Source organism: Octopus bimaculoides, chromosome 10, assembly GCF_046866305.1.
Source record: "Octopus bimaculoides isolate indiv1 chromosome 10, ASM4686630v1, whole genome shotgun sequence".
In the NCBI taxonomy this organism is placed as follows: domain Eukaryota; kingdom Metazoa; phylum Mollusca; class Cephalopoda; order Octopoda; family Octopodidae; genus Octopus; species Octopus bimaculoides.
The window spans coordinates 72,304,477-72,320,178 of NC_142937.1; the positions used below are offsets into that span (position 1 = coordinate 72,304,477).

General features: G+C 34.8%; 1 protein-coding gene across 3 annotated transcripts in view; it reads left to right on the forward strand.

Moving 5' to 3' along the window:
- LOC106875903 (GON-4-like protein) overlaps positions 1–15,373 on the forward strand; it is a 78,562-nt gene extending 63,189 nt beyond the window's left edge. For 2 of the 3 annotated variants that reach the window (XM_089358785.1, XM_089358787.1), the window contains exons 23-28: positions 1,000–1,228; positions 4,164–4,412; positions 6,158–6,460; positions 7,628–8,058; positions 9,374–9,476; positions 10,773–15,373. In XM_089358785.1, the coding sequence (XP_089214911.1) occupies positions 1,000–1,228; positions 4,164–4,412; positions 6,158–6,460; positions 7,628–8,058; positions 9,374–9,476; positions 10,773–10,826 (1,369 nt within the window). In that variant the 3' untranslated portion in view covers positions 10,827–15,373. The remainder of the gene's footprint in view (positions 1–999; positions 1,229–4,163; positions 4,413–6,157; positions 6,461–7,627; positions 8,059–9,373; positions 9,477–10,772) is intronic. The other variant, XM_089358786.1, reaches the window with a different exon arrangement.
- Positions 15,374–15,702: the final 329 nt, after the last annotated feature.

The window sequence follows — 15,702 nt, forward strand, 5'->3', positions numbered from 1 at the left end:
GTTCAACCCTAGGCTTTGGTAGAAGACACTTACCCAAAGTGCCACGCAATTGGACTGAACTTGGGACCATGTGGTTATGAAGCAAGCTTCTTGCTTCTTACCACGTAGCCATATTTGCATACTCACACATATATGATGGGGTACCCAAAAGTAACTAGAAATGTTCTCTGTGGGACAAGTCCATTGTAGTTTAGGCTTCTATCGCTAGAAGCCACTTGATGCAACCTTCAAGCATTAGTCTGCTGACTGGCATTGTTGTTTGGGGGCATACTGCCACATGGTGTGTCTTTGTTTTGCAGTGTCTTTGTTTTGCAGTTTGTTGAATTTAGAGATGGCTGAAACAAAGGAATAGTCTGCTTTCGTGAAATTCTGTTTTCTGCTGAGGAAAGCAGCAGCTGAAACAGTTCTCATGCTTCAAACAGCTTACAAGGCTGCTGCCATGAGCAAAACACAAATTTACGAGTGGTTTTCATGCTTTAGGAATGGTCACTTGTCACTTGAAGACCAACCTTGTTCAGGGTAACCATCAACCTCCCGAATGAATGAAAACATCATGAAAATTCATGAACTGATCTTGGAGGACCATCACCAAACAATTGACGATCTTGTTAATATGACTGGTGTGTCCTGGAACCCCTAGCAATGAATTTTGAGTGAGGAATTGTGAATGAAAAGAGTTGCAGCAAAATTTGTATCTCACTTACTCACGGAAGATCAAAAGTAGTCATGACTGAATGAGTGTCACGAACTGAAAGAACATTTGAAAGTTGACCTGGACCTTTTTTCAAAGGTCATCACTGGTGATGAAAGCTAGTGCTTCGGAATTTACAGATGTGGAAGAGGTGAAGAAAAAAAATCAATGGAGGCATTAAAAGGCATCATTTTGCAAGTGTTCTAGTACTGTACTCCCTCGTGTGGTTATATATGTATATATATATATATATATATATATTCACACACATGTATTTATTGTTTATATCTATTTTTAATATTTTATAGTCAACCTGAAGACTTTGAAGAAGTCACTCTTGAAGGCGGAGAGTCTGAGATGAACAATAAGTTAATGGGTTATGAGGATGTTGAGTTACCTGATGCTGCTAACCAGTATGGAATGCCAGGTTGTCCATGTCAGTGTCACAAAGACAAAGAGAAATTACCCACCGATGGATTAAATAAGAAGAAAACAAAGAGTAAACGAATGTCACATTGTTCTCTCTGTAGTTTGACAGTAAGTTTATTAAACCATTTCACAGCTAATCTGTTCATTAATTCTTCCAGTAGCTAGACTCATCTTTCATTTTATCCAGGAGTAAGGAGCAGTTCAATGAGTACAATTTGATAATTGAGACTGGTTTCATAAAACAACTATTGTCATCAACCAGGGGTCAGCTTTCCAAGACTTTTCAATTCCTTCTGTTTTATATTTGATTTATTCAATCTTGTTTTCAGTCTATTCTTTGCTGTCATCACCACAAATGTATTTGACAACCTCTTGCTCTCTTTCCTTCAACACATCCTGTCAAGATAGTTTTGACTAACAAACTGTAGTGCATTGTATCATCATCATCATCATCGTCGTTTAACGTCCGCTTTCTATGCTAGCATGGGTTGGACGATTTGACTGAGGACTAGTGAAACCAGATGGCTACACCAGGCTCCAATCTGATTTGGCAGAGTTTCTACAGCTGGATGCCCTTCCTAACACCAACCACTCAGAGACTGTAGTGGGTGCTTTTACGTGTCACTGGCACAAAGGCCAGTCGGGCGGTACTGGCAATGGCCACGCTCAAAATGGTGTATTTTATGTGCCACCCGCACAAAAGCCAGTCCAGGGGCACTGGCAATGATCTCGCTCGAAAGTCCTTACACATGCCGCGGGCATAGATGCCATCACAATTTCGCTTTCGCTTGCCCCAATAAGTCTTCGCAAGCGTCCACAATATATCATTGTGGATTTGATTCTCAACAATATGTATCTTTGGACTTTCAGATTTTCTTGTATTGCAGTGTTTGTTACTTAGTCTTCCCAGTTTGTTCTGCTCAATCTAAATAGGAAAAAAGCAACTCTTAACCTTCTTTTATCGATTGATACATTAAAGCAGTGTTTCAAACACAAAACTTGCTGAATGGTTCTTTCTTAAAGCTGGTAGTAGAATTTCTTTCTCAAAACTACTCTAATTAAATCTAAAACCTATAATATAAAAATATATTTCATTTAAATATTATCACGTGAAAGAGTTGTAACCTGAATGATATAATTACTAAATGCTCGTTATTTTAAAACCCATCAAGCCAAGTGAGATTGTAGTCATGGCCGATGGCAGTGTCATGTAACTGGCATGTAAAAATCCCCCCTCAACCGTTGGGTGATGTGTTGTACTTCAGAAGACTTGTCAAGCCAAGTGAAATTGTTGCTGTGGCTGATGCCAGTGCTGGTTCACTGGCACCCATACCAGTGACAAGTAAAAAGCATTGTTCAAGCGCATGGCCAATGCCGGTGTCATGCCAATGGCACTCGTGCCAGTGACATGTAATAAGCACCCACTACACTCTTGAAGTGGTTGGTGTTATGAAGGGCCTCCAGCTGTAGAAACCATGCCAAACCAGGTTGGAAAATAGTGTAGCTGCCCAGCTCACTAGTTTTCAGCCAAACTGTCCGACCCATACCAGCATAGAAATTGGACGTTAAATGATGATGATGATGGTAAAAAGATACTAATTCTGTCCAATTTGTCCTCCTTTTTCTTTTGTTTATATTTTGTGTAGTTATTAGTGCTTGCCATTATTATATGAATCACTAGAATTGCTATAAACAAAAGTAATCAATGGGTTTTGAGTGATTAAGATGATGGATTAGGTTTAGTTTCTCCTGAATGTTTTTGAAATGAGATATTTAAAAAGTTTTTATTCCATTCTCTTCCTGGAAATCGCTTCCATTATTGCTATATAACTAAGAAATACTCAAACATCAGTTTACGCTCCTAAATGCATTTCTTTTAAAAAAATATCATTGAAATCTTGGGCTGTTATTCATTATTAAATCTAAATCTTTTGTAAGGTTGGATTATTATTGAAATAAAGAATTAAAAATGGATTTGGGAAAATCCATAGAATTCAAGGAGCACAAATTTCATTTTGTTGAAGTATCTGACAGTATACAGTTGTTTGTTTAGTGACACCAAATTATCACTAATACTATAACATTTACATTGATGCTTTTGTTAAAATAGAAATAGTTAAATTAGGGTGGTATCAGCTACAGCAATATCTTATGAGGACAGGAAGTGGATGGTAGTTTTGGAGAAAGTTTTAATGCAAATGTACTGTTGAAAAAGGTGATAGGTGTACAGCAAAAACAACTAAACTGATTTGGATATGTAAGACAAATAAGTGACGTTTTTTGGGTGTGAATTGGTAATGGAAAGATATTACAGAGTTGTTGTTTAGTTTTGACTGAGTAGAAGCACTCATCCCAATCACGACAGTCCCTTCTGTTTGTATATCTAAGACTGTACTGTGAAATGCATCCTTCTTAAATGTATTAGGGATTGATTGGAAAGAGGTTTGATTGCACATAGCAGCTCCCTTGCTGGTTTTGTAGACAAGGAAATACAATTGCTCAGTCAGAACTGAGAATGTTGGATTCCTCATAGATAAGATGATAGAAAACTGAGTAATATGAAAGAAAACTTGCTTCAGTATTGTTTATATAAAATCACTGTTTTAGGAAAGAAGCTACTGTATGTGTGAGAAAAAGATGGGGAAGGTGTGATGAATCACACCTAAGAAATTTGAATTTTTGTGTCTGTCTTGTTGAATTAACCATAAATTTTGTATGCCCCGATGGACACTTTATAAAATGTTATATGAGAATAAGTTAAGAAAATATTTAGTAATATGTATAGAACTGTAATCGAGATTTTCCAGTCCAATATCTTCAAACCCTGCTTCTTTGTTTAACTATTTTCCAGTTAGAATATTGTCTTGCTGGAAATAACAGTATTATTATTTTCAGTAGTTGAATATAAGATTTGATGGTAGTAAATAGACCTTTTAGACATTTAGACACTGGATCTTTGTCTTGATGTTTTGTCTCTAGCAGCTCTGTTATGCTATGAGTGTGTGTATGCATTTATATAAAAATACACAAATCTCTTTTTCAGGTCAAAGATGGTAAATTGTATTTTAAGACAACTGGAAAACTGAAACATGTGCGTGCCAAAATCTCAGAGCCGTTTCATCTAAGTGACCCTGACAAAGAATCTAATCCTGAAGAACCTCTGATTCTGTTAGGAGATACAAAGCTTGACCACAAGGATCATTCTGCAGATGTTTGCAAAGATGGAAATAATTTGTCTGTCAGATCACCAGCTTCATCAGATTTATTAACAAAGCACAATTCTCCAAACAAAGTAAGCAAACCTTCATAAAATGTTTAATTGTTTTAATATTAAAAAAAAAATAATTTAGGTCTGCTCACTGTTGTGTATTCTGTAGTGAGAAATACGGTTAATTTTTGGAGAGCTCCTTAAAGAAACAGGTAAATTACACCAAAAGTTGTCAGTTCAGAATATTAAGACATAACTAATAGACTTGTAATCTGATGAAATTTGTAAGTTTGCTCCGGTACCCTGTCACTACCATTTTTACATTCTTTCCAGATACTTCCACTCACCTTTATATAATGTGGAGTAGCCTTGTATCTCCTCAATAGCAAGACACCTTCATGTGTCTTTCTATCATGCTTCAGCTTCTCAGGACCTGGCGTAAAGCCACATACCCCTCCTAAATAATTCCTCCCCCACCCTAGTCATGGGGAGCTTTTTTCCATTTCCCTTGCAACTTGGGGACTTCAGTAATACTGGTGGCCTGAGAAACAGCGTCCGCTACATACTGTAAAGGAGTTGATGTTAGGAAGGGCATCCAACTGTAGAAACTATGCCAAAGCTAGCCTTGCTGCTTGACATGGCCCTGTGGCTCAACAGAATGGAAAATGGATGTATGACGGTGAGGAGGAGTTTGTCTGCAGTAGGGAGAGTTCTGATGTTTTGGCAAAGCTCATCTTCTTCCAGATAATCATTATTTTCTTCAAATTGTTTTTGTTTCTTTGTTGTCATCTAGCACCTTATATTTTTGATAATCTTATCTTTATTTCTGTAAACTAGCAGATATTGGACTCTATTTTGTGGATACCATGCCAGCACCTATTATATATATATATATATATATATATATATATATATACACATACATACATACATACATATACCAGTGTTTTTTGTTGTTTTTTTTTTACTTGTTAAGGATATAGGAACTAGAATATGGGTTTGTCTTTCAGTCTGAGACATTAATAGTTAAGAAAGTTAAAGAAGTGATTTTAAATTCTCAATCGCAGAATAATGCTAATAATATAGCCTGAACAGGATAAGCTATCCCTATTTTGCAGAGAAAAGTGTAGGTGGCTAGCTGTGGACAGCTAGCCACCTACACTTTATCCTGTTCAGGCTATATTATTAGCATTATTCTGCGATTGAGAATTTAAAATCACTTCTTTAACTTTCTAAAAAAGACATCTCAACGCTTCTAAAAGCAAACTTCGTTTGTTTATTTACGTTTGTCGTAATTTGAATTTATTAATAGTTAAATATTTTCTGGTACCACATATTAATAGGAGTGGGTTTTAGACAGCTATTCAAAGAAGCAGAGTGATTCTAATGCAGTATTTGAAATTAAAGTATAAAATAACAATGTTGGCAATGGTATATCATTGAAGTGATGATCGGAAGGGCATCAAGTTGTAGAAACTAAGTCAAATGGCGTGTATCAGCACTGGTCTATAGGAGTAGCAGCTCCTGATAAGAAATAACTTGAACCCTGATATGACAATAATTGACGAGACAACTGTTGAGGTCTCACAGATGTCCACTAGATGTCTAGTTTTTATTGAATCCATAAGGATGTCTTAATTTGAAATTAGAATGTAGGCAGACAGATATTATAACAAGTGTTATGGGTTACATTATGTTATATTGTAACAATGTTATATATTATATAGAAATCATGAATCATTTTCTTTCTTTAAGATTGATCTTATATGTAACTTTGTTGATTTTTATTTATTGATATTCTCTTAACACAACAAATATTTACATTGCAGGAGATGTCTTCAAGCACCAATGGTTCTTCTGTTGCAGTACTGATGTCTGAAGCTCAGAATATGAAATCTCATGAAAATAATAAAGTTGAGAGTTCGCCAAATACAGCAAAGTCTGTGTGTGTGGATAAACCTGTAGTGCTTTCAAACTTTGATGAAATGGTTCCTAAAGCCTCAAATCCAACAAGCAATGATATTCTAGCTAAAGCCTGGGAACAAGCCTGCAGGAGTCCAACGGATAGTGTTGAACCAGATGATAGTTTACAAGATTTACTTCATATTCCTGTCAATCAAAACCAACCAAAGGTCAGACATTACATTCCATTCCATTTTATGATGGAACTTTTACTGAACTTTTTCATTGATTGATTTTCATTAGTAACTTGTTAGGATAATTAAAATTGTTTAATACATGCAATTTTATTGTTTGATGTCTCACTAATTACTTTAATAAGTTGTGTCTACGATTTATTACGTATTTTAGCCGTTTCTGCCTATACACATATGAACATGCTTCCAATATATTCCAGTAAACTGAATTTGTTTATATATACAAAATTACCATTGCCTTAACAATGTTTGCATATCATATGGAATTCTTTGAAGTAGAATTTCTACAGCAGTTTGATACCTTTCCTCTTGCCAATGTCTCTGTTGTTTCCAAGCAAAGTAATATTTCCCCCAAGGCTGGATGTGTTTATACGAGGGGCTGAAAACAAGAGACACTGTTTGTTTGATAGTGACACAAATTTGTAACTAGCATGTAATATCAAGACAAAAGGGTACAAACCTCCATCTACCCTCCACTTCCCATACACACAGTGGTTTTCTTCAGTTTCCATCTACCAAATCCACCCAAGGTTTGGTCAACCCGAAATTATAGTAGAAGACTCTTGCCCAAGGTACCATGCAGTTGGATTGATATATATATATATATATATATATATATATATATAGAGAGAGAGAGAGAGAGAGAGAGAGTTTTAATGTGTATCACCTTGGGCAAATGTCTTCTATAGCCCTGGGCTGACCAGTGCCTTGTGAGTGGATTTTGTTGTTGGAAATTAAAAGAAGTCTATTGTTTTAAGTGTGTGTCTTTGTTTGCATTCATGCTTCTCAGAGTATTGTGAGCTGAAGCAGTGATGTCATTTCTTCTGTCAACAAATTGGCTTGTTATAAAACAATACCTAAATAATAGTTGTCGAACCTATACTAGCATGGAAATATGGACATAAAACAAATGCAGACAACTCAAATAACAAGATAAATAAACATATATAACAAAATTTCTTTGAATTTTATCATTTCAAGAACAAAATTCTTCTTAAAAGACTATTTCACAAATTCCAACTAACTGATGAAATGGAGCAGGGATTGAACACAACCTCTCTCTCTCTCACTGTAGCCTTTTTGCCTTAGAAATTACTCTTTTAAGAATTGACACTTTAATTCTTCCCATTATTTTTGTTTCAGACTGTTGTATCTGAAGTTGGTCCTAGTATGTCAACAGATTTTCTTCTTCCTTCCCAACGAAATCTTTCAGCAATACCAGCTGTGATTACTTCAACATCTGTCACCCATCAGTTACCTGTCCCTAATCTGACAGTCGTTCCTTTGTCCACAATCACTGTTCCACCTCAACTCAACCAAATAACACTGCCAACATTCAGTCACCTCATACCTAACTTCAATCACCACAATGGAACACTACTCTCTAAGAGCAAGCCATGGCAGTTGTCTAAAGTGGAGAGGCGTGGTGCCATTGACAATTTGCTCAATTCGGCTGTTCTTAGTAAAAAACATTTACAAGTAATAACACCAAACTCAAATGACTATGCTAACCAACAAGCCATCTCGAACCAATTATTTTCAGAAGGAACCAATACTTCTAACAGATGGACAAAGTGAGTACTCTTCACTGCTTTTATAAGATGTAGGTGTGGTTAAGTTTACTTCCTAAACTCTTGCTGTTTGATTCAGTCCCACTTTGTGGCATATTCTACTGTAGCCCTGGTCTGACCAAAGCATTGTGAGTGGATTTGGTAGATGAAAACTGAAAGAAGCATCTGCGCTCGTGTATTGTATTTAATTTAATATTTCTCTTTCCATTCCCACATTATAAATACTACTAGTGGGAGATGTAAAAATTCCACAGAACGAAAAAGATTAAGAGAAGCTATTTAAGAAAGAATGGATGATCTGCATTTTTATTTTCATAAGTTATTTCACTTCTAGTCACAATAATATATTGTGACTGAGCACTTTATATTTCTCTCTTTCTCTTCAACAAACTTTTTAGCCATATAATTCCCCTCTTCATGTCTTTAATATTTCTCTTTTCTCTTTACCTCTTACTTCCATTAACCATGAGTGACAGCCTAATGCATCGACTGGCTATCTGCTTTCTCATTCACTCTCACATTTCCTCTTCCTCTCTCTTGCTCCACTTTCTCCTCTTCTCTAACAAACTAAAGCGTATAGTGTAAATGAAGAGGTAGGACATTATTGATTTAGTTCAATAAAAAAAAGAATTCTTTTCACCATCACTAAAGTGTTTAGTAACAAAACTCAGTTCATTTCATTTCAGTCCAGCTGTTTGTGTATATCTACATTTTCTTGCTGTCAATACAAATACTATCTAACTCTCTCTCTCTTTCTGTCTGTCTTTATTTGACCCCCCCTCCCGCCAGAACATCACCCTCTGCTAAATATTGTATCCTAAACATATCTCTTTCCCTCCCCACCCTACAGCACATCATTAACACTTCTCTCTCTTCACCTCTCCCTTCAACTAACAACGTGACACATTTCACCTTATACATCTTTCTCTACTTCTTTACTTCTATACTCATACTCCTCCCTCTCTCTCATTTTTACTTCACCTCCACAACTAAAGTATAATGGGCGAACAAACAAGTGGATTATTATATAGATTGCAATTACAAATTTTCTTATTAAAAAATCATAATTGCTCCTCACAGGAAAAGTAAATTAGTAAGGTAATAATATGTTGGGCTTAGTATGTTTAATGAAAAAAGAAGACAGAATCCTGCTACCACCAGGGCAACAGAAGTAGCAATACCGTTTGGTGGACAAAGTATGGAGGAAGAATTAGAGGTGGAATGACAAGTAGGCTGAGGCAGTCTGAATTTCTGTGTATAGAACCTTGTGATGTACAAAGTTGTAAAAAAAACTATTGTTTTATTTTCTTCTCTCCAGATGGATGGACAAGATGATTCTTGATAGTGTAAGGAAAGATGGAATTAATGCTCAAGTATTTGAAAGACTTTCTTGTAAGATAAATGGTCGAACGCCAAAACAAGTGAGTGCTTTTGTATGTTTAAATTTTGGTTAGACTTGGGTCAGTCCTGATCCAGCAAACTTTTTAATCAAAATAACTGGTTCAAGTTGTAGCCATTCTACCTTTTATTCAGAACATTGTGTACCTAGAACTGCATTAACTAATATATCATTGTTCTTTTGAGATAATAGAATGTGATTTGATGAAGATTTAGCTGCTTTTCTACCAGCTCAAGTAACCATGTAGAGGTGGTAACTTCTCTGGGGTTAACTGAATAACTATCAGTAAATTGGAGTAAATTTAATCAACTATGTCCTTCTCTTATATTTCGGGCCTTGTCTTTACATCTGAGATAATAATAATAATAATTATTATTATCATAATTGTCATTGTATTGGTTTCAGGCAGTGAGTTGGCAGAATTATTGATGTGTTGGACAAAATGCATTGCTTAATTTCTTCCAACACTTTACATTCTGAATTAAAATCCTGCTGAGGTTGACTTTGCCTTTCATTCCACTGGAATTGATGGTATCAAATTACTTCCTCCTCTCAAAATTGCTTACTTTGCACCTAAATTAGAGCCCACTATGAAATAGATCAATTGGTAGAAATGCTAGAGCAGGAGTGGGGAAACTTTTTAGTGCAGCGGGCAAAAATTTTCAATGTTGGCAGGCAGATCACAAGTTCTAACTCCTATATAATTGTGTAAATCTTGTATATATCTATGTGCAATTCTCTATATATTAATAAAGATAAGTTTAACACATTAAAGTAACGTGTAACATTTTCATTAATGCTGCCACTGAATTTTGGATGTTTATATTACTTATGAGGTATTCTTTATTTTTCAGCTAGAGTGTAGTTGGGTCTCAAGGGGGTGGTACAAACCTAGCAATATGTGTTCTATAGTGAAAACAAAATTTTCATTCAAATGGCAATTACCGCATGATTTCTGTTTGAGTCTAACTGTTTTACGTTGTAGTGGAAACGTGACCTATGTCGCAAATAGGCATATGAATGTTGTATAAATTTTATAATTGAAAAATTTATATATTTTGTACATACGAGTATATCAGCCAGCGGACGCAATTGTGCTTGTGGGCAGGGGTTTCCCCCACCCCTGCGCTAGAGCATCACACAAAATGTCCAGCGTTATATTTTCAACTTTTCACATTCTGGGTTCAAATCCTGCTGAAGTTATCTTTTCATTAGTTGGGGTCAGTTTAATCCAGTAATTTGCCCCCACCTCCCAAATTGTAACTTTATGCCATTGATAGAAATGTTTATTAAATTTTTGTCTTTGTTTTTGTTGTAGATTAAAGAAAGATACTCAGAGTTGCTGCAGCTTCTTGAACAAATGAAACAGTAGAGAACAGACTTACTGAACGCAATGTTCCTTCTTCCATCAACTGCTGCTGTTGGAATAACAGAAGTGACAAACTAACAATCAGTATCACCTACATACATACTGTCATCTCTGTGAGGATGTGTTTATACATTGCCAGCAGAGTATATAGAAAAATGTGTGATAATGGACATTGTTAATATTATGCAATATTGTAAACAGTGGGGGTTTGGCAGAATCAATAGAATGGCAGACATAAAGATACTTTACAGTATTTGTTCTGGCTCTTTATGGTTTCAGTTCAAATTCCACCAAGGTTGACTTTGCCTTTCATCTTTCCAGGGTTGGTAAAATAAAGTACCAGTTGAGTCCTGAGTTTGATCTACTTGGCTACCCCTATCTACTCACATGTTTGAGGCCTTGCACCTATGTAAGAAATGACTGGAGTGTGTATTGTGTGTGTGTGTGTGTATGTAATGTATATGAGCATGGCTACATGGATATGAAATTTGGTCTGTAAAGACATGGTTTCAAGTTCTATCTCACTGCATGGCATCTTGGCTAATCAGTGGCTCATGAGTAGAAATGGTAAATGGAAACTATGGAAACCCATTATATGTGTTTCTGTAACTGTTTGCATCCCTAGCTTTCGGCTGAAATCATTTGAGTAAAATATTGATGTTATGTTGATATTCCCTGCTAACAAATTGTTCTATTACTCCACATTCTTGAAAATGTGGGATAAAAACATCTCTTATTTGAAAACAGGCCAGGGTTTGCAACAAGAAGAGCATCTGATTGTAAAATAATGCCTCTTTAATAAGTTTTCATCCAACCCATTCTAACATGGGAAAATAGACTTAAAATGAACAAACAACTGAATACATGTATATGTGTCTCTCTGTTTTGGTTGACAACCATGGAACCAAGTGTTCAGTTCCACACTGCCAATTACTTACATAATGTGCTAATTGCCATTTTTATAATTATTCTACTGAAAATTACATGTAAACATGGTCAGCTCCAAACTGTGTGAAAGTAGTGGGATGGAATTGATAGCCTAAGATCACCACAAATAGAAATATTAACCTGACTTGACACATCTACCACAAAAATGTATCAGGGTTTTATTTTAACAAAAGAAAGAAACTCACATACAAACCTACTGTGTATATATTGAGACATTATTTGTTACTTATTATATATATGCTATTGCAACTGCTAAATTCAGTAGCTTCCTATTGTTGCAAATAATGGTTGCTCAATCTATTGTAGTTCATTAAATCAATGCTAAGTGTCTCTCATCCACCTGTAACAGTTTGTAGATGAACTACTAACTTTGTTCACCAGGAACAGCAATCGGTTTGGTTAATATTCTACAAATACTGGTTCACCTTCCACTCATTAACTGGTTAATTTGTTTATTCATTGTCAGATTCACTGCTCACTTTGTATAACAAGATGATTTACATGTTCATTCGACACAACAGCTGGTTAATTTGTACATCTTGTACAGTGATCAGTTAACTTGTTTATCTTGTATTGCAATTCTGGTTAGGTTTGTACAGTGTTAACTAGTTGACTTTTTATGATAACTGGTTAACTGGTACATCTTGTATGACAGGTTATCTCATTAATCTTGTATAACATCTGATGAACAACCCACTCTGTACAGAACACAGCCCCTTGTTTCCCCTTACACCACCTCAACTCAAGAGATTAATCAGAAAACACCATTTGTTTATAAGCAGATTAATTCATCCATTTTTTTTTTATGTAAGGAGACAAAATGAAGCATGAACCAACAGTTAAACTATGTATATACATACATATATATAAATGCAAATGGGTTGACCACCAGAGTGAGAGGTTTTCATTTTAACACTGTTGGTTGTCATGTATTCACAGTTGTTGGTCAAGGAGGGAGCAGAAGAGAAGACCCTGCCTCCATAATGCATTCACCTGTTTGTAATGTAGACCCTACACACCAGGTATGACTGACACCACAAAGACAAAACTAACGATGAATAATTTCTATAATACCACCTGAATTATTTATTTAGTTTTAGTAGATGCCATTTTGACATTAGTGAGTCTCTTATCTATTTATAGCCAGTCAAAAAACATTAATAAATCACCAAGAAAGAAAACAGCTTAACATCATCTTTATTTTTTTTTTTAAATCTCTTGTATATTGAATCTAATTTATACTTTTTATCACCTCGTTTTGACAGTTTTTTTTTTTTTTTTAAAGAATCTTTTAATCGAATTCAAATGTTGACATTTGTGACCTGTTAATGTGTCCAAAAACATAGATAAACTAGGTTCTCTCCTTTAAACACTTCAACAAACTGTCATCTCCATAAACACACAAATCATTAACACTACATTCCCTGATATTTCTGTTCGATAAATAATTGTTGGCCTCATGTTTTATTAAAGTCATTTCATTTTTTTTTCCAGACTTGTAAAAAATATTATGAAGAAAGAGGAAACAAATCCTCTCCTTGTCTTTAGTACCACCTCCTCAATTTTGTTGTAAAGTTTATTTATCATAGTTGTGAATTGAACATTCAAGGTCTAAGCATGAATTTCCATGTTAGTTTTTGCAGTGATTCCTAGTGGTAAAACTCATCTACTTTCTTTTCTGTTTGTCTGTCTCTCTCTCACTCGTGTGTGTGTGTTTATTGTCTCCTTGTCTTGACACTGTGCACTAATTGTGAATAACACCACTGTCAGGTAGTGCTGTTTGTGTGTAGTCTTGTGAGAAAATACGTTCCGACAAGGAGAAAATATTGCCTTAGTTGAAAACAGATGAGAGTTGGTGGGCAGCTGCATTGTAGAAAATCGCCTCAATAAACATTGACCCATGCAAGTGTGGAAAAGTATACATTAAAACAATAACGTATATTTACACTAGGGACAGAATCTGGTCCACACACCAGCGTGCACTTGTGTAACAGGCATACACCCAGACTGTGTAGATATAAATTTACAATTTATTCTTCATATTTCTCTCCGTGGAAGAACATGACCTAGTGGTTAAGTTGTTGAACTCAAAATCATAAGGATATAAGTTCAATTTCAGGATCAGGCAACATGTTGTTTCTTGAGTAAGGCAGATCATTTAATGTTGATCCAGTCTATTGAGCTCAAAATGAGTACCAGCTTGTTGGAGGCAGCCTGTTTTCCCTCTTAGTCACCTAAATAAATTAGTGAAAGTGTGATATAAGATACCAAATCATACTCATAAGTGACTGCTTAGCTATTCTGCTACTAGTAGCAACCCCATGAATCAAACTTAATGATTACTCTTCCTCGTGTATAACATGTATCCTAGTTTTTAAAAGAGCATTTAGGAATTTAAAAAAATGAAAAACCAATTATGATAAGAAAAACAATAACATTGACAAAAATTTAAATACTTTTATTATAACATTGACAAAATGTGTTTTGTTTCTGGAGTCTGGCTGTTAGTTATGGGACATGTAATTACAATTTGATATCTGCTAGATTTGTGACTGCCTGTCTTTAAAGTCAGGTCAGAACCTGGTATTTGTGATGGGACAAAAAATATTGAAAGTTGACCAGCTGTATAGCATTCAAGTAACTAAGTTTAATAAAGCATGAAATTTAAGAATTAAGTTTAAAGAACTAAAGAAAAGGTAACTTAAAGAGTACAAGAAATAATAATGTATATACTATATAAAAGGATTGTGTGTGTAGCTATAAATGTAAAGCATTTTAATAAAAGTGAAATCTGTTAGCAGACTACTTAACGTCTAGAATAACACGTATATGTAATCTATATTAAAACTGGTGAAGTTAAATCAGAGAATGTATTCTACAATGACTGAGGTGAGTTTTTCTTTTAGTTTCTGAAATTACGTGATACCTTTTCTCTCTCTGTTCTGTGCAAAGGAAAGATGACACAACCACTTAGGAATCATTGCAACAAGGAACATAACTACTAAAATGGAGTAACTAGTTTTCAAAAAAAATATGTCATAGATTTTTGGACTAAAACAATATAGGGCAAAGTTTGAATTGTAGCTCTAGTGAAGTCACCACCATTTATTCCATGTGTTTGAATGTTTATAATTTTGGCTTTGCATGAAATTTTAGTCAACAATAGCTAATATAACTAATATATTTGCTCACTCTGGTTTCATTGTTAAGCTTTAAAAAGTTTACTAAGAAACCATTAAACACTTAACTGCCATCAAACCTACCAAACAATCAATCAATCAATCATTTTTTTTACACATTGATTCTTGAAATTAAAATATTTTTTTAGAAAATCAGTAAACAAACAAAAAATTAAGTGAATCCTTTATAAAATAACAAAAAGTGTTTTCTTTGTGCAATCGTTCTCTCAACTACAGTTTATCACCAAGGGATTTTGTAAATAACAGTGTTGCCTCATTTTCTGGATGAAAGACAACAAAAATTAAAACAAAAAAAAAAGTCTCCAATATCTCTGTCTAAAGTTTTATTTTTGCCAGGAATATTGGGTTGGCTGTAATTGAGTTCACATTATGTAAAATATTAAAAGCTGTTGTATCTTTTCATCATTTCTTGTTTTTTATTATAATTAAATATCTTGTATACCTTTAATGCTTTTGATACTAACCCACCTGAAATTGCCCTCTTGTTTTAAAGGGGTTTAAATTAAAACCTTCCATCAAAATTTCACATTGATTTATATCTCAAAAACCAGCTTAATAACATTCAGTCATTTTACTAAATTCTTCATTATTTGCAAATGTAATAGAAACAAAGACATTGTATTTCAAGAGATATGTGATAAGAAAGGGTTAATAGAGTTCACATTGTTGCAGATAGTGGATCCAGGTCTCGAATCCAAGAAAAAACTTCCTCTTGCCAGTCCCAAAGAGTC